The sequence below is a fragment of the Gallus gallus genome, chromosome 1 (assembly GCF_016699485.2).
Source record: "Gallus gallus isolate bGalGal1 chromosome 1, bGalGal1.mat.broiler.GRCg7b, whole genome shotgun sequence".
Lineage (NCBI taxonomy): Eukaryota > Metazoa > Chordata > Aves > Galliformes > Phasianidae > Gallus > Gallus gallus.
In genome coordinates this window covers 67,701,471-67,729,285 of record NC_052532.1, presented here as the reverse complement: position 1 = coordinate 67,729,285, position 27,815 = coordinate 67,701,471, and the positions used below count along the sequence as shown (strand labels likewise).

General features: G+C 47.6%; 1 protein-coding gene across 2 annotated transcripts in view; it reads right to left on the bottom strand.

Moving 5' to 3' along the window:
• Positions 1-13,653: 13,653 nt before the first annotated feature.
• SSPN (sarcospan) overlaps positions 13,654-27,815 on the bottom strand; it is a 44,044-nt gene continuing 29,882 nt past the window's right edge. For both annotated transcript variants that reach the window (XM_040705788.2, XM_416438.8), the window contains exons 2-3: positions 21,513-21,599; positions 13,654-16,486 (exon numbers count right to left, since the gene is read on the bottom strand). In XM_040705788.2, coding sequence (XP_040561722.1) covers positions 16,121-16,486; positions 21,513-21,569 — 423 coding nt within the window. In that variant the 5' untranslated portion in view covers positions 21,570-21,599 and the 3' untranslated portion in view covers positions 13,654-16,120. The remainder of the gene's footprint in view (positions 16,487-21,512; positions 21,600-27,815) is intronic.

Sequence of the window (27,815 nt, the reverse complement as noted above, 5' to 3'; positions counted from 1 at the left end):
TACTCGTGAGCAGCTGTAGGTTGCAAAGGGGACAGGGTGGTGTCAGTGGCCCGGTCTCTCTGTCCAGCACAGGGAAAAACACCTCCAGGTGTACCTGCACAAGTTTTGCGTGCATGCGATGCAAGGCTGAAAAGCAACACTGCATCCTATGTGGAGATGTCGAACCTGATTTTCATCAAAAGCCTGCTTACGTAATTATGGACCTCAATCCCAAACTGAAGCTGCTGCTGGGGACGTCCCTTGGAGAGAGCAGTGTCCTCAGTGTGCATGGCTCAGGAGTGTTTCAGTGATGCCAGCTCACTGTCAGAGCTCACCCACTGGATTTCCATTGTTTGTTGTTAAAAACAGCTGTCTGTTTCAAGGTTATTTAAGCCAAGACATGTATTTAATACATGTATATAATGATCAAGTCTTTTACAGTAAGAGTGCTAAGGCACTGGAACAGGTTGCCTGGAGAGGTGGTGGATCCCCATCCCTGGAGATACTCAAGGTCAGGTTGGATGGGGCTCTGAGCAACCTGATCTTGCTGTGGGTGTCCCTGTTCATTGCAAGGGAGCTGGACTAGATGACCTTTAAGGGTTCCTTTCAACTCAAACAATTCTATGATTCTATGTTTCTATTTAATCATTTTTACCCCCTATCCTCTAATTTACAGAGGTGAATGTGTGGGGGCCCTATTCCTGCTGTAGTGGAAACCTGCCTAGAGGCTCCAACAAATTTGGCATTTGGCTCTCATAGGAAGTTGTCCTACATGTCCTGAAGACCACCTCATGTTTCCTAGCACTGGCTTTCCTTTGCCCTCACCGTCCCGCACAATCAGTAGCAGTCTGTGAGCACCTAGGTTACGGAATCCCCGGGAAAGACATCTGGGCAGAGCTCTTGCATGGGTTCAGAGGACAGATAAATTCCTGATGGCCTCCTCTGTACCCTGGTGATGGCCACATTTTCTCTCACATGTGCCCAACTGTAGGAGGATGAGCAGCCAGAGTGCTGTGACACTGGGCAAGTTGTCAAGAATTTGCTGTGTCCCATTTCTTTCCTGGCTCACAGGAGCAAGACTCCAGGGCTGTTCCCATCTAATGAAACACCTCCGCTATTACAAGGAGCAAGCAGCACCAGCACCTTGGCCCCGGCCCTCTCCTGTATACTTCAGTCCCAGCCAGCTCCTCAGCCAGTGTAAATCAGAGTGGCTCCTTTGAAATCAGTGTGATGACTTGATAGCAGTTGTAAATTTGGTGCAACGCACTGCCTGGCAGCTCATCCAGCTGTGTTTGATTTACATCTGGATCCACTTGGAAGCTCACGCCAAACACCTTGCCACAGTTAGAAAGGGGTAGAAGAGGAGCAGGGGGAAGGCATGCAAAATGCCCTCTGCTGGAAGAAGCCAAGCCCCACAGAAAGCAAACACGATTCAGACACTGATTTTCCTCCCCCCGTGCCTGACGATGTCAAACTTCCTGTGATTACTGACTGTGGTGATGATGATGTTTCTGGTGTATATGTGTTTGTGCACACGTGCGCACTGGCTTCTTGCTAAACCTGATTCAATTGGACGTAGCCAGATGGTACAAAAGCTTACCGGAATTTCATTTTCAAATAAACCACAGACTTGGATGAGCTAATGTTGTTCCACATAAAAAGCCACAAAATTCAACAAAGTGATGTTGTTTCAAGTAGAGGAGATGTCAAGTGAGAGAACCATCCGGTCTGCTCTGAAAGAGCTACACACTCCCACTCATGCTTTTAGAAAGTGTTTACGTACAAACTCCGGGAATACGGTGCTGCAGCGGGCTTTAAACATTTCCCCACAGCTGATGTCTGGAGAGCAGAGCACTGGCAGAAGCAGCACAGGAACCGCATCTGCTTGTGAGCCTTCCTGCTTTCTTTTCAAGGCTCCTGAAAGGCGGACAGCCCCGGAGGTTCCACAGCCTTCATCAGGCAGGTAGTCCAGGACCACGTGGAGATGAGGCTCTGCGTACACATCCTTGACTTGCTGGACCACAAAGCATACACCAAGAGGTCTCCTACCCTTTAAGATGTGTAGGGTGGAAGCTGTAAGACTCGCAGTTGAGGCTTCAAAGCTGCTGGTGGGAGCAAGCCCAGTGCTACGGCTGCAGAGGGCCTTCATGAGGGCGGTGGTGGGGCACGCAGCTCTCAGGCCTGCAGGAGGCTGGTCTGTAGCTGGGGACTGACAAGCCACTGCAGTGCTGCTGCTCGGAGGAGACTCACCAGCAGTGGTAGCACGTCACGATGTCCCAGCACTGCAAGGAGTACCACCAACCAGACTGGTGACAGTAACAGTATGGCTTCTGTTTTTAAAATACAGCCTGCCTGTTGATGTCTCACTGTGGACTGTGGAACAAGCGCCAGCTCGGGCTGCTGGACCTTGTGCCTCTCTGCCTTGGGCTGAGGGTCTCTTTCTCTGGTGGCTTTTCATTCGTATTTTCAACTGTTGCCATGCTGGATCTTTATTTCAGCCTATAGAAGCTCAAGAGACATTGTTATTAAGCACCATGGCTCTACTGCCCAGCAGGCCTCTCCTTTACAAGGGTCACTCCAGTAGCTCTCCTGCCACTACTCAGCCTGCTGCCTGCCCTGTCCCCTGGTTGCATTCCCTGTGTGCCATGCTCCAGGACTGCACAAGGCTCTTCCTGTACCCCACTGTGATGGAAAAGGCATGGGGTAGTCGTCCTTTCTGCCTAGGAATGGTGGGAGGAGGAAAAGTTGCCTGCTGGGAGTGTGCTCTGGAGGCTTCATCAGAAAGCAGCTAACAAAAAAGAGGGGAAAATAAACCAGCACGAAAATAACAACCTGAAGCTTCAGAAGAAGAGATGGCCTTAGCTTAGCTCTGAGAGGACCTGCTTTGCCTGGGGAATGAGCAGCAGGGCTGGCTCCAACCACCCCAGCCCTCTGTGTCCCAGCACTCCATGAAGACGCAGTGCAGGCCGTGCTCAGGGAGGTGGCCTTCTGCCACCAAAGCTCATCAAGCATTCAAAGTCAGCAAAGAACTGTGCAGAGAAATAACAGCTAAGACCTTTTTTTTTTTTAAAAAAAAAAAAAAAACACTTTAACTCTCAGTCCTGCAGGATGGATTTTGTTTCAATTACGTCTTTATAAATAACTTTCTATTTTGCACTCACCTGTTCATTCCCTGTCCTAGTTAGAATCAATATCACTGATAATTATCTGTCAGAGCATTTATACATCACTGGAAGGTGACTAACAACAAAAAGACTTTTTAGTTATATATATATTTTTTCAGAGCCCTTTAAGTGAATTAACCAGCAACGAGAGATGGCAGATTGATGGTGGCTGGAGACTAGATACTGATTTTTACCCACAAATAAGAGTGTTCTCGCAAGCAGAGGCAATCGACGTCTTCCTGACAGCTCTGGCATCAGGGTCACGCCTGCAGGGCTGTGACCTCTCTCCCTGAGCTGTCCTCCCCATGGCTCACATCAGGTACCAGAGGTCCCCTGATGGGATATACTTCTTCGATAGAAGCAGACAGCTTGTCCATCGTACAGCACCAGGTGCTCTAGAGCCACCATCCACAGCAGAGATCTTATCGCCCTGTGTTTCAAATATTAATACAGGCAAAAGGCTTTTTTTGCTGAACCTTTTTGCCTCCAGCTAGCTCCCTGCATTGCCCCACAGTAGCTTGCTGGTACTCCATTTGGTCCCAGCTCCGAAGTGGCCACAGACACTCATGTCCTCTTCTGCCTAGCACAAGTAAAGAGGCTGCATGGTAGCTGGCAGTGAATAAATCAGTAATTCCACTGATGAGGTACTGCACCCACTCCCTTCTTTGCAGAGCTGTTGGGACGCCATCCAGCATAACAACTATTTTTTCAAGCAGAGGCAGTAATTTATACTGGTGTAAATCAGAAATGTCGCTCTGACTCCAGTGGGTTTACACCACATGATTCATGCTCTTGCTTGCAAGCAGGAGACCTGAATCCCTGCTTGCAGCTCCAGCAGTGAGACGGCTGGAAGCAGGACCCGGGGCCATACAGCAAGACAGTAGCAGAGTGTGGGAAGGAAGCCAGGGGGCTGTTTCCTGCTACTGGCACACAACATTGCTCTTCTGGTTCCTGAATGACCCAGATGATAGAAACTGGTCTCAAGCTGAGAAAGCCTGCTCTGGGCCTGGATCCCAGCAGGCAGCTGTTGGGTCTGGGCGCTCGGCTGAGGGAATTCCTCTATCACATGGTGCCTTCCATATGACAGGGAAGGATAAGAGATGAGCGAATTCTCCCCATTATTCTCCCTCCTCCCTCACCAAGTGCCCTGGGAACTGTTTTTTTCTGAGTGATTTTTGCCTTCCATAGTGTTCAGCATCATCTGTTCTACAGATGGAAACAAACAGTCATCACAGGAGCAAATAGCCACCAGCAGCAGATCTCCCCATCTCTTATCAGTGTGTATCAACACATGAAGGAAGGGTGCAAAGAAGACAGATACAGGCTTTCCAGTGGTGCTCAGTGCCAGGGCCAGAGGCAATGAACACAAACTGGAGCACAGGATATTCCTTCTGAACACCAGGAAGTACTTCTCTGCTGTGCAGGTAACAAAGCCCTGACACAGGTTGCCAGAGAAGTGATGGAGTCTCCAACTTGGAGAAGCCCAGGAGAAAGATAAGGAAACTAGGGCCGTCCTGATCCTTGCAGACAGGTGACATGGCCACCTCTAGTCCCCTGCCAGTGGCCTGAGCTGCTTGTCGCACTCAGGTTTCTGATGCACAGGATGGGTATGGTCTGATGCTTGTAGAGGTAGGGAGCACAGAGTTTTGTGTTGTGCTTCTACACTTTCCTCCGGAGGAGATAGATTTGCCCGTGTGATGCCCCGCATTGCTGCAAATGCCACTTGCACAACATCCTGGCAGTGTCTTCATTTAGCTGGGACTCAGCTCCCTGGGTGCAGCATTGCATAAGGGCTGGGCATCTGTAGCACATACACTCATATCTTCATGCAGAGGAGCCAAAAGCCTCCAGAGGTGAGGAAGGGGCCACCCCCAAGCATCACACTCACAGAAAGCCACCCTGCTGACCCGGGCACCCATCTTGTGATTTAAGGCAGGAGGGACTGATTCATTATTTCCAGCTTCACTTCAGCACTGGTGAAATGTGTGCAGTTTGTTTTGATTTGTAACTCCCTCTGGCCATCAGGACCCAGTGGGCATCCTCACTGAGGGCATCTCTGGGAGGACAAGGTGGTGGGGACAGGGATAGGGTCTTGCACAGGGACGACTGCTTCTGGGAAGATAAAGGACAGCAGCATGTTCCGCCTCCCAGCCAGCCGATCATCCATCACAGGTTGAGGCACCTGCCAGCTGTGCCCTCCTACACTCTCTGGCTGTTTCTGATAGCGAGCGTTCATCCCACCGCTGAGCCAGATGGGCAGCTTTCTTTTTCGGTTTACTACGTGGTGTCTATTTTGGCAAGCAGCTGCTCTTGAGAGGTTCTGCTCATGGAAACACCTGACCAGTGTGAGCACTCCCCACGGGTTTGGTGGCACCATGCCACCAGTGGGGCAGCTGCCCATCCGCTCAGCCCACAGCATTCAGTCGGTTGCTAAATGTGTCCTGTCTTGAAAGTGGGACTTCTTCTGTCACCACGTAGAGTCATCTGGACCCTCTGCTTTGTTGTTGTTGTGGTTTTTCTTTTCAATGGTCATTTCAACTGAAAATGGTTATATTGGGTTTGGGATTTGTGTCTCTCTGTTCCATACCATGAAGACATTCAAGCTGCAAGTCCCAGAGGAGGCTTCTGCCTGGCTTGAGCTGCATTAGAGCTGTTAGGAAAAAGGTCCACCACAAAGCGGTCTTTGAGATAGACATGTAAAGAGAAATAGCAACACAGCTGCTGAAGCAACAACCATGCTGTTGGGAAAGGTTTTCTTCCTTTGGAAACGCCCACTTCCAACCTATTTTGACCATTACAGTTTTTAATTGCGGTCACTAACCTACACAGCATCCCCTTTTCCTGAAATAAATACTGATTGTGAAAATTCAGGCCATCAGCTCAGTCGATGCCCGTATCATACCCAGAGCTGCAAGCCCTCTATCAGCCCTCATCCCGGGTAAGTAAAGAGTTCCAGAAATGAATGGTCTGTTATGCTTTCACTTTCAAAATGGATCAGCAACAATAGCTGCCTTCATTTTGGGTGTTCATCCCAGGACAGCTTAAGAAATGATGCTTTGCAGGGGCTCTGGAGCCCCCTCTTCTTTGAAACTCAATGCCTTTTAAAACTTTTCAGGTGAGAAATGCAAAAGGGCTGGTTGCTTTTCTGTTGCTGAAAAATGCAGTCCAGGAATGCAGTGGTGCATGATGCTCAGTGATGATCCCTGGTGCAGCTGACCCCTTCCCTGAGCTCACTATAGCTGGATGGCTCCTCCTACAAACAGTGGCAGGGCACAACATTTATGTGCCATGACTGTCCCCACCGTCTGCAGGATGCGTTTGGTCTGAGGCTGGGATCACAAAACGTGCTCCAGTGAGGCTAGCCAGCTGCAAGCTGCCGCCTTCCTCTATCCCATGGGATCCATGTATGGATGGCCCAGCACAAGCAGTGCTTTCCTTCTGCCAAGGAAATCGTGCGCAAACCCCAAGTCCCAACCCCTGGCTCTGCAGAGGATGACTTTTCTTCCAGACCACAACACGTTCATGGGCAGAGTTTCCCTGCCTGGGCTGTCAGTAAGTCAGAGAGCTGATGTATTTCCAAAAAGAAAAAAAACTAAGCAACCCATTTCCTGCTAAGCTGCCTCCACAACAGCTTTGGCTTGGTCAAGCCAAAATGGGTGCAGCACTTGCTGCCTGCACCCCAGGGGCACCCTGAAGCATAGGAAATTCTGGACACCAGAGTGGCTGGACACCAATGGGGCCGTGAGCCCCAATGAAGGTTCTCGGTACAGAGACCTCCCTCAATCTCCACTGAGGTCTCCATCACTCAGCAGCTCCACCACCACCATGAGCCTGGGAGATGCTCATAGCGAGTGGCATGCACACTTCTGCATCTGGAAGGGATACTGTGGGCAATGGCTGAGAGAAACACACCCTGAGGGGAACTCTGCAGGGCTGTAGCGTGCCTTCTGTCACCTCTCTCCCTCCCAGTCCAAGCTGTTTGCTCCCACTGAAGCAGCCAGCTGTGGGACAGGCAGGCCAGCCAGCTGCCAATTGACGTCAAAGGGATGCTGGTGGTTTGTGCAAGCTGAGGGACTGCTTCTAGTCAAGGTGGGTTTCAAACACCACAGAGAAATGTTTAAATACCCTGCACTTCCCCTCCCTCTGCTCCAGGAAACAAGCGCCTTATTTCATTCATTGGCTCTTTTGGTTATGGCAATAATCCTGCCCATATTTTGGCTACTTGGGTGTTTGCTGAGGACCGAGCAGCTCAGATAATGCTAGCATAGAGCGATGGAGCAAAAAGGCAGGAGAAGGGCAAGGGGAAGCCAGGTTTAAACTCCTCTGACCCAGCTTGCACCACATGTGTACTGATGGGACAAAAGCCACATATTTTTTCTTCTCATATTGCCTGAAATATGTTCCTGACGTCCTTCTTCTCTTCCTCTTCAAATCACAACTTGCACTATGAAATTCATTCAGGCAAAGGGAGCTCATTATAAATGGGTGCATTTTCCCTTGACTGTTCAGCTATCCGTGAGCCAGCTGATTTTCATTTGGTGCTATGCCTATTAGCTGCAGCTCCCATGTTTCCACTTGTCTCAGTGACAATGTCAGTATATTTTTCCCAAAGTAATCACTCTAAGACCTGGTTAATATCCAGCCCAAACCAACGCGCTGAACTGCAACATCTTCTAAACTCAGGGTGATTCCTATGGGGAAGTCCGGGAGGAGTCAACGCACTGATTTCAGTCGCCTTCAAATCAGGCTTATTCTCTTGAGTTGGCTCATATACACTGCTGCCAATACTAGAGGCTGTGTTATTTAAGATTGTCCAAAATCAACATGCTTCAGTTGAGACCATCATGTGGAAAGATTTGTGATAACAACTGCTTGTGTTTTCATCCCTTAATCAACTCACTTTCTCCAACAGCTAGTGTTGGTTGCCTCCAGTGTGATGCAGAAAGTCTGTTAATGCTTTGTATTAAGCACTGGAAATACTGCCTAGCCCACAGCTAGGAGCATGTGAGAATGAATTCCCTACATACTGGTTCAAGGCCATTGAAACCCTTTCCAAATTCCAAGTGAACATGTTACCTTTGGTAGGAAAAAATACATAAAAGTAAAGGGCATTGCTTGCACCTGTCCCCAGGGAACCTTAGCCCATAACTGTGGCCTCCATGTTGTACTCCTGGGCACACTCATGGAAAAAGGTAGCAAGGCACCAAGGCACATTATGGCCATCTGTCCCCCACTAACTTTGTTGGAATCATAAAATCACAGATTCATGGAATATCCCAAGGTGGAAGGGATCCACAAGGATCATTCAGTCCAATTCTAGGCTCCACACAGAACAACCTAAAATTCAAACCCTATGTCTGAGAGCACTGTCCAGATGTTCTTTGAACACCGGCAGCCTGGGGCCATGATCACCGCCCTGGGCAGCCTGTTTCAGGGCCCAGTCACTCTCTGGTGCAGAATCTTTTCCTAACCCCTGACACAGCTCCATGCCGTTCCCTCGGGCCCTGTCGCTGTCACACAGAGCAGAGCTCAGCGCTGCCCCTCCGCTCCCTGTGAGGAGCTGCAGCTGCCATCAGGCCTCCCTCAGCTCCTCTGCTCTGGGCTGAGCACACCAAGGGGCCTTAGACACTCTTCATACACCTTGCCCTCCAGACCCTTCTCCATCTTTGCAGCCCTCCTTTGGATGCTCTCTAATGGTTTTATGTCCTTTCTATATGGTGGTGCCCAAACTTGCCTGCAGGTGCGGCCACACAGCAGGACAATCCCTTCCCTTGCCTGGTGGCTGTGCTGGGCCTGATGCACCCCAGGGCACGGTTTGCCCTTTCAGCTACCAGGACACACTGGCACGTATTCAGTCTGTTCTCCATGACTGGTAATTTCCCAACCCTCCAATTTGTCAAGATCTCTCTGCAAGACCTCTCTGCCCTTGAGAGAGTCAACAGATCCTCCTAATTCAGTATCACCTGCAAATGTACTTAGTGTGTATTCAAGTCTTGTATCTAAGACATTTATGCTGCCTAATGCTCTTGGATCTTCCCTTATTCAAGTGGAACTCCAAGGATTTGGGTGGTAGGACTTGCAGGGCTGGAGCCTGCCCATTCACACAGCCAAGTGCTTTGGTTAATGACGTACCATTGGGCAATCAGCTCAGAAGGCCCATTTGATTTTCGAGCACTAGCTTTCTGCAAGTTCTGACGATTTGCTGCAAACAATCGTGTGATCAGTGACTCAAGCACACTTTCAGGAAAGCTCAGGAGTAATCTCTGAGGCCATTTAGCAAGTTGTGGGGCAAAAAGTGGGGGTTGCTTGCACTTGTCCTGGGTGCCTTTTCCAGAGCCACTGATGATGTGGGGTGAAAGGGCCAGTGGAGGATGTGGAACAAAACACTTGTCCGCAAGGGAAACACGGAGATCCAAGTGGAACAAGTGAGATAAGTTTTATTAGAAACAAATTGAACATGAAAGTCCTACTGATTCAGAAGCAGATCATTTTGCTAGCATCTCCTCCAGTACATGAGGAAAATATTGAATCTATGCACAGGGATATGTGAGCACAACTCATAAGCTGTCATTCCTCCTGGTCAAGATTACAAATTTCAATTCCTGTGTCAACAGTGAAGAATATCAATTGAGAAACCTGGCTGTCTGGGTCCCTGCCTGATGCAGCACTGGGGTGCTTGTGTGACTCCCACTAGTGGGATGGACCCAGCACAAATACAGTCTTGCCTCTATTCCTGACTTCCTTACCAGTAATACTTTGTTTTCTGTGCTGTTTTGTTGTTCCTCAGAAATATGGCAGGCTCAGACAGTGAAACCAGACGGGAAGCTTTCGCTTTTCCGTCGGCTCCCCACAGTTCCCCACGTGCACGTGCTGCTCCTCACCCTGGGTTCACAAGGTGGAAGGGAAAGTGGAGATGTCTGCTCTGAATTAATTTCATCACAGCTGTTCCCCAAACCATCCTGCCAAATCGCTGGTGACTAAGACCAATGTTGTATGAATGAGTGTAGCTTCAGGGATGGAGCACATGATGGCCCTGGGTCACCAGCTGCTCAATCGTCTGGACCATATCCCTGTAATAGTGTCACCTAGCAGGCTTAATACCGTGTCCCAAAGAAGACGTGAGTGTGGCAACTGTACCCCTCTGTGTGTGTGTGGCTTCAGCCGCAAGAGTGTTGCCCCTAGCCAGCCTGATGCAGGATGGATCAAGTAAAGGCTTCATCTCATCGCAGTTTTGGTGAAAGACAAATACTACACTGAATTAAGAAGAAATCCCTATTCAGTCAGCTGTGGACAGTTTAAAAATAGAGTTTTCCCTTCCCAGATGCAGAGAGTGAAATGGGGTTAAAAACCCACCTCGTTCAAATGAAGTTCAACAAGATCAAGTGTAAGGTGCACTTGGGTAAAGGCAATCCCAAACATGAAGACAGGCTGGGCAGAGAATTAACTGAGAGCATTCCTGAGGAGAAGGGCTTGGGGGTTTCGGTGGATTAAAAAGTCAACAGGAGCCAGCAGTGTGCACTTGCAGTCCAGAAGGCCAGCTGTATCCTGAGCTGCATCAAGAGAGGGGTGACCAGCAGGGAGAGGATGGTGATTGTCCCTCTCTGCTCTGACATTGTGAGGCCCCAGCTGCAGTACTGGATCCAGGCCTGGGGCCCCCAGCACAAGAAAGATGTGAAGCTGTTGGAGCAGGTCCAGAGGAGGCCACAAATATGCACAGAGAGCTGGAGCACCTCTCATACAAAGAAAGGTTAAGGGAACTGAGCTTGATCAACCTGGAGAAGAGGAGGCTCTGAAGATACCTTGTAGTGCCCTTCCAATGTTTAAAGGGGGCCTACAGGAAAGGGGAAGAAGGACTCCTGTCAGAGTGTAGGGTAGAGTGCAGAGTGTAGGGACAAGGTGGAATGGTTTTAAACTAAAAGAGGGGAGATTTACAATAAGTATGAGGAAGAAATTCTGCACTTAAAGGGTGGTGAGGCACTGTCACAGGCTGCCCAGAGAGGCTGTGGATACCTCATCTCTAGAGGAGCACAAGACCAGGGCTGCCTCAGCCAGTGTCACTCTGCATCTCCAGTCACTTGAGGTCAGCCCAATGCTTGCCAGTTGTAGTGCATCTGACTGCAGGATGAGTGTGTGCTCAAATCATCTGCTGCAGACTGCCTTCCTGGCTTGGCCTCAGCTTGTTTGCAAAGCGTGCGAGGTGTGGCCCTGCGGCTGGCAGCAGAAGCACCCAAGCCCTGGTGAGCAGCTACCCCACTAGCCAGGGCTGGTTTGTGGAGAGAGGAGCAGTTGGAGATGGATCTTGCTCCCTCCTGTGCCTGCAGTCAGCCGCTGTGAGCACGCCTCCGGAGCTACACTGTAATGCAGAGCTGGCTCTGTGGAAGGTGAGAGAGTACGGTAGCAAGTGAAATATGCATTGCCCACAGCTGTTGGAGAAAACAAGAAAAAAATCTCCTCTCACCAAGCCTGAAGTTTAGATGAGTCTTCTGCCTGTTTCCTTAGACAAAGGCATGGAAATTGAGCAGAAAAGAAAGAAGAAAAATGTGCCTTAGCCTTTGTGGATGCAATCATTCTTTATAACGCTCAGTTACAGAACCAGTCTGAGGATAAACACTACAGATTAGAGATTGCAGGAGGCAGCAGGGTAGCAAAAAGCAATAAATAGATAAATAAACTGCTATTAGGGTAGCTGTGTGGGCAAAGCAGCCCCAGAATTCACCTCCTGCGAGGCCTTGCTCCAGGTGCCGCAGCAGCCAGCCCATGTGTGCATGCAGTTGCACCAGATGGAGGTGGGGAGAAGCAGCCAGCTGCGTGCTCAGCACTACCTGACGTAACACTTTCGGGGGGCTTCCATGAGCCCCAAAACCTGGGACTGCCTCAGGAGCTGTGCCACAGGCCGAGACCCTCGAACTGGACCGTGCCACAACTCCCATCTCTGTGCCCCGGGAGCCGGGCCAGGCCCACAGCCCACATCCTTAAGGAGGCCCTGCGCTCAGGGCCGCACCGCTGTTGTTGCTCTGCACCTCCCTTGAATCCCCCTAAGCCAACACCCCGTGCTAATATCGACAAACATTTCCAGACGCAAGCACGAGTACGTGTGTGGGTGGGTGGGGTGCAGGGGACTATGAAAATTTCAAGGGGAGGTATGACATCCTGGCTTTCTAAATATAGAGGACGTGAGTTGCGGCTCCTCTCACACGCTAGCGGCGTGTTTTCTGTTTCAAAAGGCCCCAGAGGAAGCATTGCACTGGCTGGCAGTGCGAGCAAAAAAAAAAAAAAAAAAGAAAGAAAAAGAAGAAATTAAAAATAAAAAAAGGGGAAAGAAAAAAAATACTGTCCTGTGAGTTGAGGACGGTTTCCAGCCTCTCGCTCAGCGCTGGCTTTCAGGCAGGGCTCCAAGAAGTGCCCACGCAGGGCTGGCCCTGCGCAGATGGGGACCACGTGAAGGCACGGCGGGAGGTGGCTGAGAGCCTCGCTTCCCCTTCGTGCCGGGCCAGTGAGAGGAGGAGGAGGAGGAGGAGGAAGAGCGCAGCCCTCCGCGGCCCTGCCACCGTGGCACCCGCTCGGGCCGCCAGTGCGCCATGTCAGCTCGGCGCTGCGTCTCGGTTCCCTTTTCGTTGCCGTTCTTGTCGCTCCGGTATTTGCATAGCGCTGCACCGAGTGCCTCAGAGCTGGAGCGGGGCAGCGGCCACCGCTTCTCCTTTCACACACGGCAGCGATGGGTGCCGCAGCGGCGGGTGTGCGTGCGCTGGGCGGGAAAGCCGTGTCAGCGGGGCTGTCAGCCTCTGGAAGAGTTCTGCGGAACTGAATTTAATCGAGACTGATGCTCTCTAAGCTGAGCTATAAAACTCAACGGAGAGTTATACCCCGCTAATAGACCCTATCAGAGGGTCTCGCGCTGTCTGTGGAAAAGAACTCCTCTCCATTAAGTCCTGTAGGGCTTGAGTTCTCATTTACACAAAGGGCCCTTTTAGCCGTGTAAAATGGCCATAAAGTAGGTGTAAAAATGATCGATGCCATCTTTACAGCCCCTTTATGCTGCGAAAACAGCATAAAGTGGCCAGGGTGCAAATGAGAATCACACCTGGGTTTTGAGAGCAAATTACATAGGGCCCCTCACAATTTCTGCGTGTCAGAGTGGTCTACTCCTGCCCCATCGTGTGCAATTCACCGAGAGAAAACATTTCCAGGAATAATAATTTCTAAAAAGTCCTTTTCTTCAACACCCCTGTCCTCTCCGTGCCTGCAGATCCCACTGTGCCTCCTGGTGCAGTCCATACACGTTTCCCCAACACTGGGAAAGGCTGGGAGCTGTCTGAATGTGCTGTGCCGGGTACTAATCCTATAATTAATGCTTTCTGAAATTCCTAATTAGAGTAAAATGCATTGTAAAACTATATCCAGGAGAAAAATGTTTCCACATGCTGCTGTGTCTGTTTCCTGGCCTCTCCTCTCTGTTTTCATTTTATGCTCTTGAGCTATATGAAGAGGAAATACGAAAGTTATTCTTTGCTAGATCAAAATGCTCCATATTTATTCATAAAGCATTAGAATACCCATAGAACATACAACGAATACTGTTTTCTTCTAGAGTGAAGGGTTACACTGTGATGCACCAGAGAGTGAACCAAATTTGGCAGTGGTGGCTCAAAGCAGGGAGTGCGCTGTGATTAAAATGCTGTTATTAAAGTGGCTTCCTAAGCAGAGCAGGCTCTCTTCCCTTCCCTTCCCCATCACTTGTATCCCTCCCCACCAATCCCCAGTTGGCATCTCAAAATCCCCAGGGGCTGCCCCAGAAGATATCCCAGGTAGGCACCCAGGCCATTTAGGAAGGGGCTCTGCCAGCAGAGCCTTCCTCTAGCTTCATCAGCCATTGGGATACAGAGACTGATGGCAAGGACGGGAGGAAGCCCCCAAACCTATGTATCTGTCTCATATGGGATCTGGTCCACCAGTGATGATTGCAGAATGCTCCACCAAAGTCAAGAGATGGGCTGCTTCCTACCAGGTCCCACCTCACTGGGCCACTATGTGCTGGCTCTAAGTATGCTTGAGAGTCCAATCTGGGACTTAGTATCAGTGGCAGTGTGTGGATAACCAGCAGGAGTGCTTGCAAATGTCCCCTTACTGCCACAATTCCTAGTGTCACTTGGGTTTTGGTACAGAAAAATGGCTGTTTGGGAGCTGGTCTTGAAACTTTCATTTTCAAAAGGTCCCAACTTCACATCTTGCAGAGAGCACCTCGGTGACTGATGCTAGAATGCTAGGTATGTCTGTGCTAGAAGTTTCTGAGACAGAAAGATGAGGACTTTCCTCAAGGTGGACCTTAGGAGAGTGATCCACACTGTGGTTCTCTGATGCTGGTGGCGTGCTGGTCTAGCCTGGGGTGATGTGTGCTCACTGCGTGATCGCTGCATGGAAGGCACTCTTTGGGTAGGATTAGAGCTGCTTATACAACAAGCTTTTTTGCCAGCCCAGCTTTTTGACTCACTGGTGGCTTTTTTTTTTTTTTTTTTTTTTTTTTTTTTAGCAGAAACAGAAAGTTTTTGCTTGTTTAAAGCCTTGTACAAATTCTGCTTGCTTCCTCCTTGCTGATAATGATAGTGGCGCGGTTCTTCTGGCACGGGGTTTTTTCAACTCCACCTCAGAGATACCCTGTCTCTGGCAGGGATCAGGAAATCCCAAACGATGACAGTGTGTGAGTGCCAGCTGCATTTACCTGGTGTCAATACTGGGCAGCAGTGCCCAATGCTGCTGACCAGAGCTGCTCCTGTCAATGGAGAGCACACGCTGAGCTGGTGGAGAGACAAGCCAGCATGCTCATCCTGGTATAAGGCTAATAATGTGTAAAGCACTTTCAGAGTCATGCATTCAGGGTGAAAGAGCACTGAACAAGGATTGTTATTCTATGCTGCTTTTAAAGAAATTGTTATTCTCTTGCCCTCATTATTTACAATTGATGTCTTTGGTAGACTGGCAGTCTCTTCTTGCTTCCTTCCCTCTATCCCATTTTAAAAACATGGATTGTTGCAGGGATGTTATCTTTCAGGGCTGTTGGCCCAAATCCACAGCTGGTGCGTAAGGCTGATTGTCTTCAGAGGAGTTACACCAAAAATGCATTTGGCTTGTTGCGCAGAGAATATAATTGGTAGAACTGGCCCGATGCTGGGTTTGGAAGCATGCAATTACAGCAGGGCATTCGATGTGACTAGTGATTTAAGGACCTCCATCCTAGGAGCTCAGCTCAAGGTTCCTTAAATTGATCTTTTCTCACAAAGCACCGAGCACTCGTTTGTAAAATATCTGGGGTCTGAGGCATTGCCCACCCCATCACCATCAGCAAACCCACTGAAACTGGTGTTTGTTCATAGTTGGGTTGGGTAACTGCCATCACCAGTCACTCTGAAACATCTTTTATATGGTAGTCATTAACATAGTCACTTCTGCTGCTGATCTCAGCCTGCATTTGAAGAGGTCTTGACCTCTTTTGTTCCTTTTCCGTACCGTAAATTCCCATTGGTGCATCCAAAACACAGTATATTCCCTAAGCGTTATCAGCATAATTATAATAAAGCAGTTTGGATGAGATCTTCATCTGGTAGAAAGTTGTATATCTTCTCTGAAGGCAAGAATGAATATCTACCAGTGAGGGAAATAGACCCTATTTCTAAACAGCTGTAGCCCTTCAGATCAATTCCCAATGACTTTTTAAGCTCTCGTATTGTTTATGGCTAGTGAAGATGCTCTTTGGTGAGTATCACTACGGTTGCATCTTCAGAATGTTAGGTGACCCCTATATAGTCTCACTAGGGACTTTTTGCAAGGGTTGACATACAAAATGATTGAAAAATATATTCATTAAACATGTGAATGTTTTTCCTTCTCAAAAACCTTAAAAACATTGATCCATGTGTGGCGTCTATGGTGGCAGAATGCTGACACTTTCCATTCCCTGGCTACAGGCCCTGCCAACGCAAACCCTACACTTTCTGTTGCTGGCACTCAGTAGTAGTTAAAGGGTAGAACCGAGCACCCACATAAAAGACCTGGTATCTGTGTTTCCACATAATGAAGCACGCTGACAGACACACCAGAGCTGCAAGCAGGTTGAGCACCATCTGCAGAATCAGGTAGAGGCTGAGCATGCTGGTGACACTGCTGCAGTCAGCGGCATCCTGGTAGACGAAGGTCCTGCTGAGGGGGTCTACGGTGTCCAGTTTGCACTGGCAGGACTCGAGGACAGTGTCACAAGTAAATTTTGTCATCTGCAGATAATGGTGGGCCGCAAAAGCCACTGCCACGACACAGAGAACCAGAGCCAGGGCACTCAGCAGAAAATACATCAGCTGAAAGAAAGCAAAAATTAAAATAAAACAGAATGAACTCACTCGTTTTCCAGCTAGACAGAGAATGAGGAACACAGAAGGAACACGTGAACATGTATTTCACAGGAAGTGTAGGCATTCAGTGTACTGTCCAGGCACTATGGACTTCTAATGTTGCAAAGCAGATACAGCTCCCTGCTGATACAAAGTTCAGGAAGTCATCTCAATAGCTAACAGTTTTGCCTTGCATGTTTTATATGAGCATTGCCCTACAATTTTGAGACTCAGTAAGAGCACCAAAATGTATTCCAACTCTATAGAGAGGGAGGGAGCATCTTCCCCTGGCTAGACTTAGAATCATCAGCTGAGATAAGTTAGTGCAGTTGTCGTGAAGCAGAGCTAAGGAAACTGAGGCTTGGCCTGACATATTAACCCAGGCTGTGCTGAGAGCTAGGTGGTTTTGAGAATTTGCTCATGTGTCACTCCTATCTTTTTCATGCTTTGCATGCCCAAACAAACCTGATTTACACTTGCAAATTGGGCAGTGATGTGTCAGATCTGCTACTTACAGCTTTGCATAGGCAGCCAGCCTTTCTGCTGCCTTATCCCAACACATCTCCACAAGGAAGTGCATGTTGTGCCGAACCCTCTTAGAAGACTTCCACATCAACATGAAGGAGAAGTCTTTCAAAGGTATCAAAATGCAGTGAGAACCTGTGCCAGTGCTGCCCCTGGTATGACATGAGAAGGACAAGGGCCTGTTGGTCACCTTCCTTCTCCTTACACCCGTGGCAGCTTTGACGTAGGAGTAGCCTTCATCACAGGCATCCATGCGGAGCCCAGCCCCGTGAGCCATCTGGAGCTATTGCTGATCAGTGCTAAGACCTGAGACCTTTGGGTACCCAAGCATATGGATTTTCCTCCCTGCTGATGGTAGGAGCTGGCAATTGCTGTGCTGTTCACACGAAGTATGTGTGAATGTACATTAAAATCATGTGCTGTGTTTAGCCAGAATACTATTTTGGTTCTGTTCAGCACTGTAAAAACATTTATTTTTCTTGGCATCTTATCTGTCAGACACATGGTGTGGTTGGGAATATGTTATTTTAAACAGCAGCTTCTCTTCCTATCTCTTAACCTCAATACCACAAGCAAACTATCAATATAAAGCATTTTTTTGTGACCTTGAAACTCCAAGTATGTATGCCTTGATAAAATTCACACTTCTGGTGTATTTGTCTTAAATCTGCAGTGTGAATCAATTTTCCTATTTGGCTGTCAGCTTGAAAAAAACAGAAAAGTAGTTACTCTTCATGCTAGTCTTCAAGCTCTGTTTGCATTTTCTCCCCCAAAGAACTGAATTCTTACAGCAAGATCTTCATTTCTACCATTAATGACTTCCCCTGCAGCCTTAAACCAAGGGCAGCTTCTAAATGAGGGCGGCTCTTCTTCAATGCAAATCCTCTAGCCCCTCAGCTTTCGAGATAAGGAGACATGGGAAGGGTGAAGCTGGGAAACAGGGACACCTCCACATATGAAGCACACAGAAAGGGGAGCACTGCTGGCTGGTAGAGCCCTGCTAAGGAAGACTTTGTGGGCTTACAGCACTGCTTTAAAAAGTGGAGAAAATGGAAAATGAACAAATATTGATGAACGTTTCCCTTCTGTGAGGGATGAGAGTTGTTCTGTGATGCAGCTGTCACCCCAGGGAATGGGCTGTATGTCCCTGGATTCAGGCCAGTGGGGGACAGAATCAGGCCTCCCTAATAAATGAGACGTTAAGCCGAGACCATGTGCTGAGCCTGCCTCTCCCCTGGCAGGTATTTCATTAAGCTGCCAACTTCTAAGGTGAGCACAAACTGGCATGAAATCCAAAACCATAAGTATCCTCCAGGTACTGTGAGCCTGTTTTGTGTCTAAAGGGAAGGAAATCTCAGAGAGACTTCAGTGTGCATAGAATACACAGGCAGCTCTCACGGCAGGTCTCAGAGGTGAGCACAGATGTGTGGAGATGCAGGGCAATTTCCAAACAGTGTATTTTTCTTGCGAGATGTTTGCAGAGGAATCTCTTAGCAAGCCACTGAAAATGAACACATTTCCAAATATCAAAGGTGAAGCAAATGCAAATACTGCCTGCTAGAGAGCATCAGACAGCAAGTGCTGGATCCCATCAGCAGATTAATCACATGCCAGAGCTGGAGGCAGCCTCAATACTGAGAACACAACTACACAGTGAGCTCTGCTCAGGAACCAGAACTTGCCACTGGAAAAACGTTTTTTTGCGGCCATATAGAGATAGACCCAGTGATTGCTGTTTAAGTAGAAGGAAAAAAAGGAAGTGGGAAGAAACAGCATGCACTGAGGTCAGAGCTTAGCAGCTCATTGTCCCTTGGGTTCCTCATACAAGGGAGAAATATTTCAGCCCTTTTTCCTGGTGATAGTTTTGCTCCAATCTGAAAAAAAATAAAGCATCTAAGATGGATTGAATTGATCGTTGAAAAGATATTTCGTGGTTATCAGAGATGAAACCAGCATGTTTTGCAGACATGGATCTGGGGAATTCCTCTGAAGGCTATGGAGGCTTAGGATCAAAGCACCTTGAGCAGGGTGACCCAGGGGATGGGCTAAAATCACCCAGGGCTGCATGTGTGTGATCACAGAATCATGGAATCATAAGGGTTGGAAGGAACCGGTGGAGATCACCTAGTCCAACCCCCTCTCCTAAAGCAGGCTCCGTACAGCAGGTTACACAGGAAATTGGCCAGGCTGGTACTGAATATCTCCAGAGAAGGAGACTCCACAGCCTCTCTGGGCAGCCTGTTCCAGTGCTCCATCGCCCTCACACTAAAGAAGCTTTTCCCCACGTTCAGATGGAACTTCTTACATTCCAGTTTGTGCCCATTGCCCCTTGTCCTATTGGCTGGGCACCATTGAAAAGAGCGTGGCTCCATCCACTTGACTCTCACCCTTTAGATATTTATAAGCATTGATAAGATACCTCCCTCAGCATTCTTTTCTCCAGGCTGAACAGTACTTGGCTTTTCTTCATAAGGGAGGTGCTCCAGGCCCCTCATCATCTTTGTGTCCCTCCACTGGACTCTCTCCAGAGGTTCCCTGTCTTTCTTGAACTGGGGAGCCCAGACCTGGACACAGTACTTTGCCTCACCAGGGCAAAGAAGAGGGGGAGGATCACCTCCCACAGCCTACTGGCCATGCTCTTTTAATGCACCCCAAGATACCATTGGCCTCCTTGGCCACAAGGGCACACTGCTGGCTCATGGCCATCCTGTTGTCCATCAGGTCACTCAGGTCCTTCTCAGAACCCCTTTCCTGCAAGTCAGCCCCTAACCTGTACTGATGCATGCAGTTATCCCTCCCCAGGTATATAGGATTTTCCACTTTCTCATGTTGAATCTCATCAGGTTCCTCTCCACTCATCTCTCCAGACTGTCCAGGTCTTGCTGAATAGCAGCACATCCTTCTGGTGCGTCAGCTACTCCTCCCAGATTCATATTGTTAGCAAACTTGCTGAGGGTGCTCTCTATCCTGTCATCCAGGTCGTAGTTGGAGACATTGAACAAGATTGGACCCAGTACCAGCCCAAATGATCCTTCTCCCCACATGAGCCTTGGGCTACATGTGGCATCCTGGAATGCTTCCTGCCCAAGATTTTCTTGCAGAAGGATGCTCAACAGCCATGCAGAGCCCCAGAGGCACCAGCTAACAGTGTTACTGCGGGGCCTGGGCTGCCCTAACAAGATGGCCCATGCTCCTCACTGGCTGTATCAGTGGTGCTGTCTCAGAGACTTCTGAGGCACCCTGACCAACACACTGTCCCTCCACCAGAGATGGATGTCTCCTTCCTGTGTGACTGCCAAGTTCAGTGTAATGCTGCTGGACAAGCAACGCAAAACCTGGTGTGGCAGCTCTCTGGGAAGTCATCATGCTTGCTGGTGGTGTGGAGGTGAGGGAATAAGAGCACGAAGGCTATCAAAGCAAGGAAACTGTTGTTCTTCTTCTCCCTTCCTTTCTGTAAGTACAAGAAAAGCTTTAGAGAGGCACAAAAGACACTCCGGGGCCTAATTTCTCAGGGAGGATGAATGCCAGGTTCCTTGCGTTTGATTTCCTTCTACCTTTCTTGGTTAATAATCACTGTTATTTTGTACTGTTTGTGTTGGTATTTTTTCCTGGTTTTTATGTGTCTGCAAAATATTAGGAGCCCTCAAAATTGCAGTAATAAGGAAAAATAGCCCAAGTAAATGGTATTAGAAACTTCCCATCTGGAACAAGCATTCTAAGTGTTTCTTTTCTTAGCCAGTTATTGGCATCAACAAAGCATGGTTTTGGAAACTGAAGCAGGATGGACATGGTGCTCAGCTCACGTACCTCTCCTGTGATGCTCAGATGGGATTTTTTCTTCATGGGAGAATGCTTGTTCCTACAGCTTGCTAATGCTTTCCCATGTTTGTCACTGCCTGACCCTGCACAAGGAGCTGTACTGTGAGGCAAGGACCTCTCCCCAGCCAGGAAGATGAGCAGGCAGAGATTTCCAGCTATGCTTTTTAATGCATCTGTGCTCATTCTGTTTCTTATTTGATGGTCAGGAGCAAAATGGCAGGGAAGATGCTGAGATGCTTCTGAGACCACAGTAAAAACTGAACTTTAATATAATTGGACCTGTTCTACCCCACGCTAATTCTTAACCTGGCACACTCTAAATGCCTCTATTTAATCAGTAATGCCCATCTTTCGGTGAACAATTCCCAGAATATTTCAGCTTTGCTCATCTGAATCTCCTTGATATTCTTAAAAAAAGGCAAGTTATAAAAAGGTATCTCGCTGTGTTTTCAAATATTTGTTACAGAGTTTCCCCTTCATACACTGCAGTTTCTTCCTTATCTGCCTGGAAAATACCAGAAAACCATTCTTGCATTTCAGGTGTATTTTCACTTCTTTTAATGTGGTCTTAAAAATATCCCCAGAACCAACTTTTCTGATTATATTTAATGACATGAGAGGAAAAAGAAATAACAGAAACTCAAGGTACCTTTACTGTGAACTGCACGCACGTCTTCTCATCGGGTTGGTATGAAATGCAAAGCATAACAAATCCCACTAAGGACACCACACAGACCTGTGAGGGAGAAGATTTAGAATGCGTCAAAATTATAAAAAGCAATAATAATAATAGCATTTTTCAAGTCCAAAGATCCTTCTGTGTTAGCAGGACTGTAACTCAAGGAGCAGTATGTAAGCCAAATGGTTTGCAAAGGGGCTGCAGCTATATGTGCAAGAGCCTCACTCATGTAGATTGTGAGGAGGGAAGAGCTTTAACCTCCACTTCATGAGCACCAAGGCACAAAAAGCTTACTCAGAGAGGCTTTGTGAATCAGACCTGGCAACATCCTCCAAGATGTCTTTTGAGCTTTTTTTCCTTGTAACTCGCTACCAAAAAGAAGCAGAAGACTTATGAGTTAGGCTGGTAAGCCCAAAGAGCACCATCCTATGTACCACTGGATGCTAACAGGGTTTTTATGTCACCAATGTGAGTTGCGTGGTTGTAAATAAGTAACTATTGCTGTCTCTGGATGAGAAGCAGCCCAGTTTATAGCGGGGGCTTTCAACCTCTCCTCCAGTGGACACCCTACCAAAGAGGACATCTCCCCTGCAGTCTGAGACTGTGTTTTAGCCCTGCGGCAGTAACTGATGATGGTTAACAGCAGTAGAAAAGTACGTGTGCACTTTAGTATTCATTTGACTGCCTTTATTATTAATTCTGAAGATTTAGATTTATTGGAAGAGTTAGATATTCACTGGTAGGCATTTTCCAGCCCTCTAAAGAGGGATGCTCCTGCTCTGAGGAATGCATAAGATAGCCTGATAAATGCAGTTTCCTTTTTTAAGCAGTGCTTTTCAGGCCCCTATTGTGTTAAGCACTCCAGTCAAGAGTCTTCTACTTCTGCAGTTATGGAGGATCTGTAAGCAAACCTCACAGAAGGTCACAAGACCTGTAGACTCAAACGTCACACTCACTTGCTTTGTCCCCATGTCCCTTGTTTGGATGGGCAACATGCAGCAACCCCATGGCTCACCACTGCTTAAAAACACTGTTGGGGCATCACTGAATCAGGCAATCCCACGTGGACCATATTTCCTCCTTGACCAAGTGTTGAGGAGCCCAACTGCAGGCCTTGTGAATTTCACTGGCCCTTTCACTTGCTGCGGGCCTTGGTTCATTTCCCAGTTGGCTGACTCATTTTCATAAATAGATTTCCTTTAACTTTTACCTTATAAAATCAAGGTTGAAATCAGCCTGCCTGGAATATGTGAATGAGTGTTTAACATTGATTTATGACATTTCCGCTCTGTCCTTTGGCATCTGGCAGCAGTATAAATCTGACCACTTACTCCTCTAAACTCCTGATGAGTTTTGGACAGAGTTTTGCTGGGTCCCAGGCATGCCCTTGCCTTTTGGAAAGTAGAAATATGCAGGGCATGCAGATGGCGAGTTCAGCTGTGCTAACTGTGCTATCCTGTGGGAGAAACCCAGGTGATGGTGGACTCATCCCCGTGCCAGCACACAGGTGGTCTTTTAGGATGCGTGCCAGAAGCACCACATTGCAACAAGACCACATCTTTGTGGCAGTTCCCATGTCCCGACACAAGGAGCAGCATGGACATCAGTGCTAGAGCTGGACCCAGGTGCCACCATGGGGCTGCTGGGGCTGGGTCAGGGCATCCTGGCTGCACCCACAGCGGGAAAGGATGTTGTAGGCTATAGGTGTTGTTGTAGGCTGGAGTTACACGTGGTGGAAATGGTGCACAACGGGGCTGCCTTGGAAAAGCAGGTGAGCCGATGGCACGTGCACTTGTTATCATGCCTGAAGGTAGGATCTCAGGTGCAGTCAGCCTTAGTGAGGACCTCAGCAGAGATCAGCCAGCTAAAGCTTGTCCTAACACATGACCAGGAGCAAACCTTGTCCTCTTTACTAGTAGCAACTTGATTATAAATGATAACTATTAAATTCCCAACGACTGGAGGAAGAACCTATTTTTTTCTCCATATTACTGTGAGGGTTTTGAAGAGTTGCCATTAATTTGAGGGTTTCTCTTTCCCCCGAGTAATGCCATTTGCCTTCTTCAGGCAAAACCAGACCTGGGTGCCTTTGCTCAGGGGCAGGACCGTGAGCTTGGGATCCTACATAGCCCCTTCTTTTACAGTCTGATGAATAAAATTCCAGGTTTCTTTATATCCGCACTGTTGACGTAGAGTACTAGCCAGTAGCCCTGTAAAGGAAGAGTGCCTTTGAATACACAGGTAGTCACGTCTCTCAAGAAGTGGTGTGATTAATAACACTTTCTCCCATAAAGTTTTATTTCGTGTCATTTCAGTAAGACATGAATAGGAAGTATTGCCTGAGAACATTTCCAAAGAAAGCGTCAGTATTATTTACTCCTCTTCATGTCATGTGTATTTATATCCTGGTCCTATGACTTACACATGGCCTCCAATTTATTTGTTTTCTTCTTTTTATTGTTGACAGCAATAGCTGACAGGGTTGTCAGGGGAAAAAAACAACCTTTCTCGTCAAAGGTCCTTCAGTGCTGGTATTTTTCCCCCCTGTAGTGCTTCTGTGTGACACAAACATGTTTTATTTCTCGGGATTAATCACCTGTGTCCTTGGTCCCTTGCACTGAATATTAATCTTTTAATTCAATTAGCATCCCCATAAAACTTAAATCTTAAGGAGATCACATCCCTCGTACAGTCCAAATGATAAACTCCCCACTTGCAGCAGTGGCAAAAGAAGGAACTTGCAGCGAGCCCTAGAAAACACGTACCCACATGTGCTTAACCTTACGTGCCCAGACTCACGTGAAACCCAAGGGGCCGCTCCCCTCAAAGCCAGGCCTAAACTTTTTTTGGTATCTGCTGCTAAAAGGATCTCATTATGAGCAATAAATCACATCTGCTTCGCTGGTGGGCATTTACTCTGGTGTGAACCCAGGGCCAAGGCTGGCCGTTGGGTGACTCCAACAACATCACAGGACCGTGTCCCCGCTGCGTTCCCAGCAGGACCGTGGCCCAGGATCAGGCACTCACGGCAGCGTTTCCTCTCCCTAGCCCGGCTTTATTTTTTCCCCTACCAAATTAGGGGCCTTGCACGACTCCTGCAAAAAACCCTACGGGCTTTCAGCACTGCAGGATCAGGCCTCCCTCTTCAGAAAGCTCCCGTACAAAAGGCTGTCGCTGAAAGGGATTTCCATTCCTGCCTGCGCTTTCTGAAGTTCCTCTGGGATTTAAATAATATACTGAGATACTCGGAGAGGTGCTTTTATAGAGGGGTATTTATAGAAGATTACACTGGGTCGGGATTCCAGCAAGGCTTGGCCAGGATAATACAGAAGGCTTAAGTATTTCTTTTATAACAATATGCTTACTTTTTTTTTTTTTTTTTTTTAAACCAGAGGTGTGCATTTTTGTGAGTGATGGCAAAAAGCGACGTTGCTGAGGATTACAGCCCTCACATGTTCTACATTTGTGTTCTCTAAAGGTAAATTCGCTCACTGGAGCAAACCAAAGCGAGGGACGTTTATACAGAAAACAGCTTTATGCTTCTATTTTATACATTAATAATAGATCCGTTTTGGATTACGCCTGTGAAGTGCAATTGAATAACCATAAAAATCCTTCAGTAAATATTTGGCAGGACCCACTAAGTGACTAAGACCGTTGCCTTGCAGCAGGCACGTTACGGCTGCAGTCGATGCTGCCTGGGAAGGTGCAGGTGGTAATCCTGCATCCCTTCACTCCAATAGCCCTCACAATATCCCAGTGTGAAGCAGATGCTTCCTCTGCCTTATTGACTAAGCACACAACATAAAATGCAATTGAACTCGCTTTAGCACTTGCTCGCCATCAATCGATGCACATTTGTTATACAAATAAGATAGATTCAGTAAGAGCTACAGAACAGCAGTTAATTAGATCAGCTCTTGTAGCTGTTATCTGGAAACCTAGAAATATGCATTTCTATACTGAGTAAATCTCAGCTCGAGTTTATTTCAAGATCCTATTTCAAAGATTTCCAGACAAACACACCCTTTGCTGAATAGGTAGTGACATGGAAGGTTATCCAAGGAAAGTACTTAAATATAGAAGAGTACTGTCTAGAAAAAAGACCTGAATGTGATACAGATGCATTTATGAAGGGTACGGATTTCATTATGGTTAGGGTATACCATGTGAAATCTCCCAGTTCACAATCCAGAGAAAATGGCTAGACTGCCGTTGATTGAAAAAAATCAGTTTTTTGCTCTTGAAAAGCACCAGCGCTGTTCATTTTGACTGGGACATTCTTCCCATTAGACAGGAAAATCCCAGGGCTAAAAACCATGATGAAAATAGGACTAAACATTTTGTGGGCTCCCCTGACCACTGAGACATCTAGAGCCTGCTGCCATGAGAACTTAATCAAGGGCCTGATCCTGAAGCTATTCAGGAGCGAGTCCTCCAGCTTATATGCCTGGGAGAATCCTTGCACCTACTGGGACCTAAGGGTGAAGTCCTTGGGTTTTCAAGACTGGCAAACAAACTCTGCACACTGACAAGCACCAGCTCATCTTAAAAGCAGCACAGGTGAGAAAAACAGGCTCATCATCATCTGACAGGGACAAAGATGGGTGGCAACGCAGAGCAGCATGGGACAAGGCCAGCAGGCATTGCTACCCTACCCTCACCTCCCCGCACCTCTCTCACGTCTGATCACATAAGTACTGTCACAAGGTGTATGGGAGGTGCAAGGGCACCTCACAGCCATGATGGAGATGGTTGTGAACAAAACTGAGGGAAATACAGACATGTGTGGCACAGATTTCCACTGTGGTTTGCATTCAGTATCTTTGCACACTGACATATTAATGTGGTTTGCTTTATTTTGGCCGATTTCAAAACCACAGATTGTTCTAATCTGCTTCTATCTCTCCATCATATATTTGTGAAACTGCTTTTTCTCACTGTTGCTACAATTTTAGCCCAAGCGTTGCTATACACTAGGTGGCTTTCTACAGCAAAGGGCCTCTGACCCGGAGCATCTTGGAAACCTAGGCACATGTGGCTGGTAAAGCAGGAAAGTCAGAAGCATCCACCAAGAATTCAAGAGAGGATGGAGGCAAAAGCCTGGTGCAAAGAAGCGCCTTGGGCCTATGCCACAGCACCAGACAAATGTTGCAAGCAACCACACAGGCAGGCTGTAACCCATCTGCTCTTTGCACTGAGGCTGGTGAGCAAGAACCTCCTACAACAGCATTCAGAAGTCTAAAAGCACATACAGAGGAGGACAACACCTCTCAAATACAAGGAGTGTAACACCACGTGGCACCGTTGAGACCCACAGCACCCTAGGTGGAATCTTCCATGTTAGCAGGAATGTAAACTCCCCAACTTCGTGGGAAAAGCTGTTATTAACAGAACTGGGAGAAAAATTTCATTATGGACAAGTTGTTTGATAGTTACTCCCTTCAAGTCACTATGGGCCTTTCTGTTTGTAGGGTTAAGGGTAAAGAAATTATATCATCATCTTTTAGCTGTCTCTGAAGTTTCTGGTTCACCTTCTTTGGAGATACTTGTCCTTGATGGATCACCAGCCTTAGCAGATATGGCAAGGCTTAGCTCCTGTCCTTGCATTCAGAAAGCCACACTATCCAATGAACTTAACAACCCCGCTAGACCCAGACTTTGATGCAAAAAAGAAAACATTCCTGTTGGCTTTGCCGTTATGAAACAGGATTATCTCCAACATCAGACATCCATACAGAGTGTTACAGACAGTGACACTGATGCTTTTTTGCCTTATGAGGTTTGAGGAAGCTACAGTGAGAGCAGGTGCTACCAGAAGCTTTAACTGCTCACTTTTATTAGCTTTGGGTCAGCCTGGGTCTCCCTGCCATGTGCAAAGGAAGTCAGTCTGCCACACAGAAGTACTGCTCCTGAGTGGATTTCCCTCATATAGATTTCTCATTAGATTTAAGGACAGTCTAGTTGCATGTAGATTACTTCCAGAAATAATAACTCTAATAAGAATGATGAACACGCATATTGCGGTTGCAGGCAAAGGTCATCATTAGCTAGGAAACATTTCTCTCAACTTCTGTAAAAACTCATGACACCTGACCATCCCCGCCCCACTACAGATTAAAATAATGGTGTCTTCACTACAGGTCCCTTCCAACCCTACAAGAATACAACACAGCAGACACGTGACTTTCTTTTAAATCCCGGAAGGTAATCAAAACCCTGCAAGAATGTGCACAATCAAACAAGGCCATATTTTTTCTGTAATGATCTCTG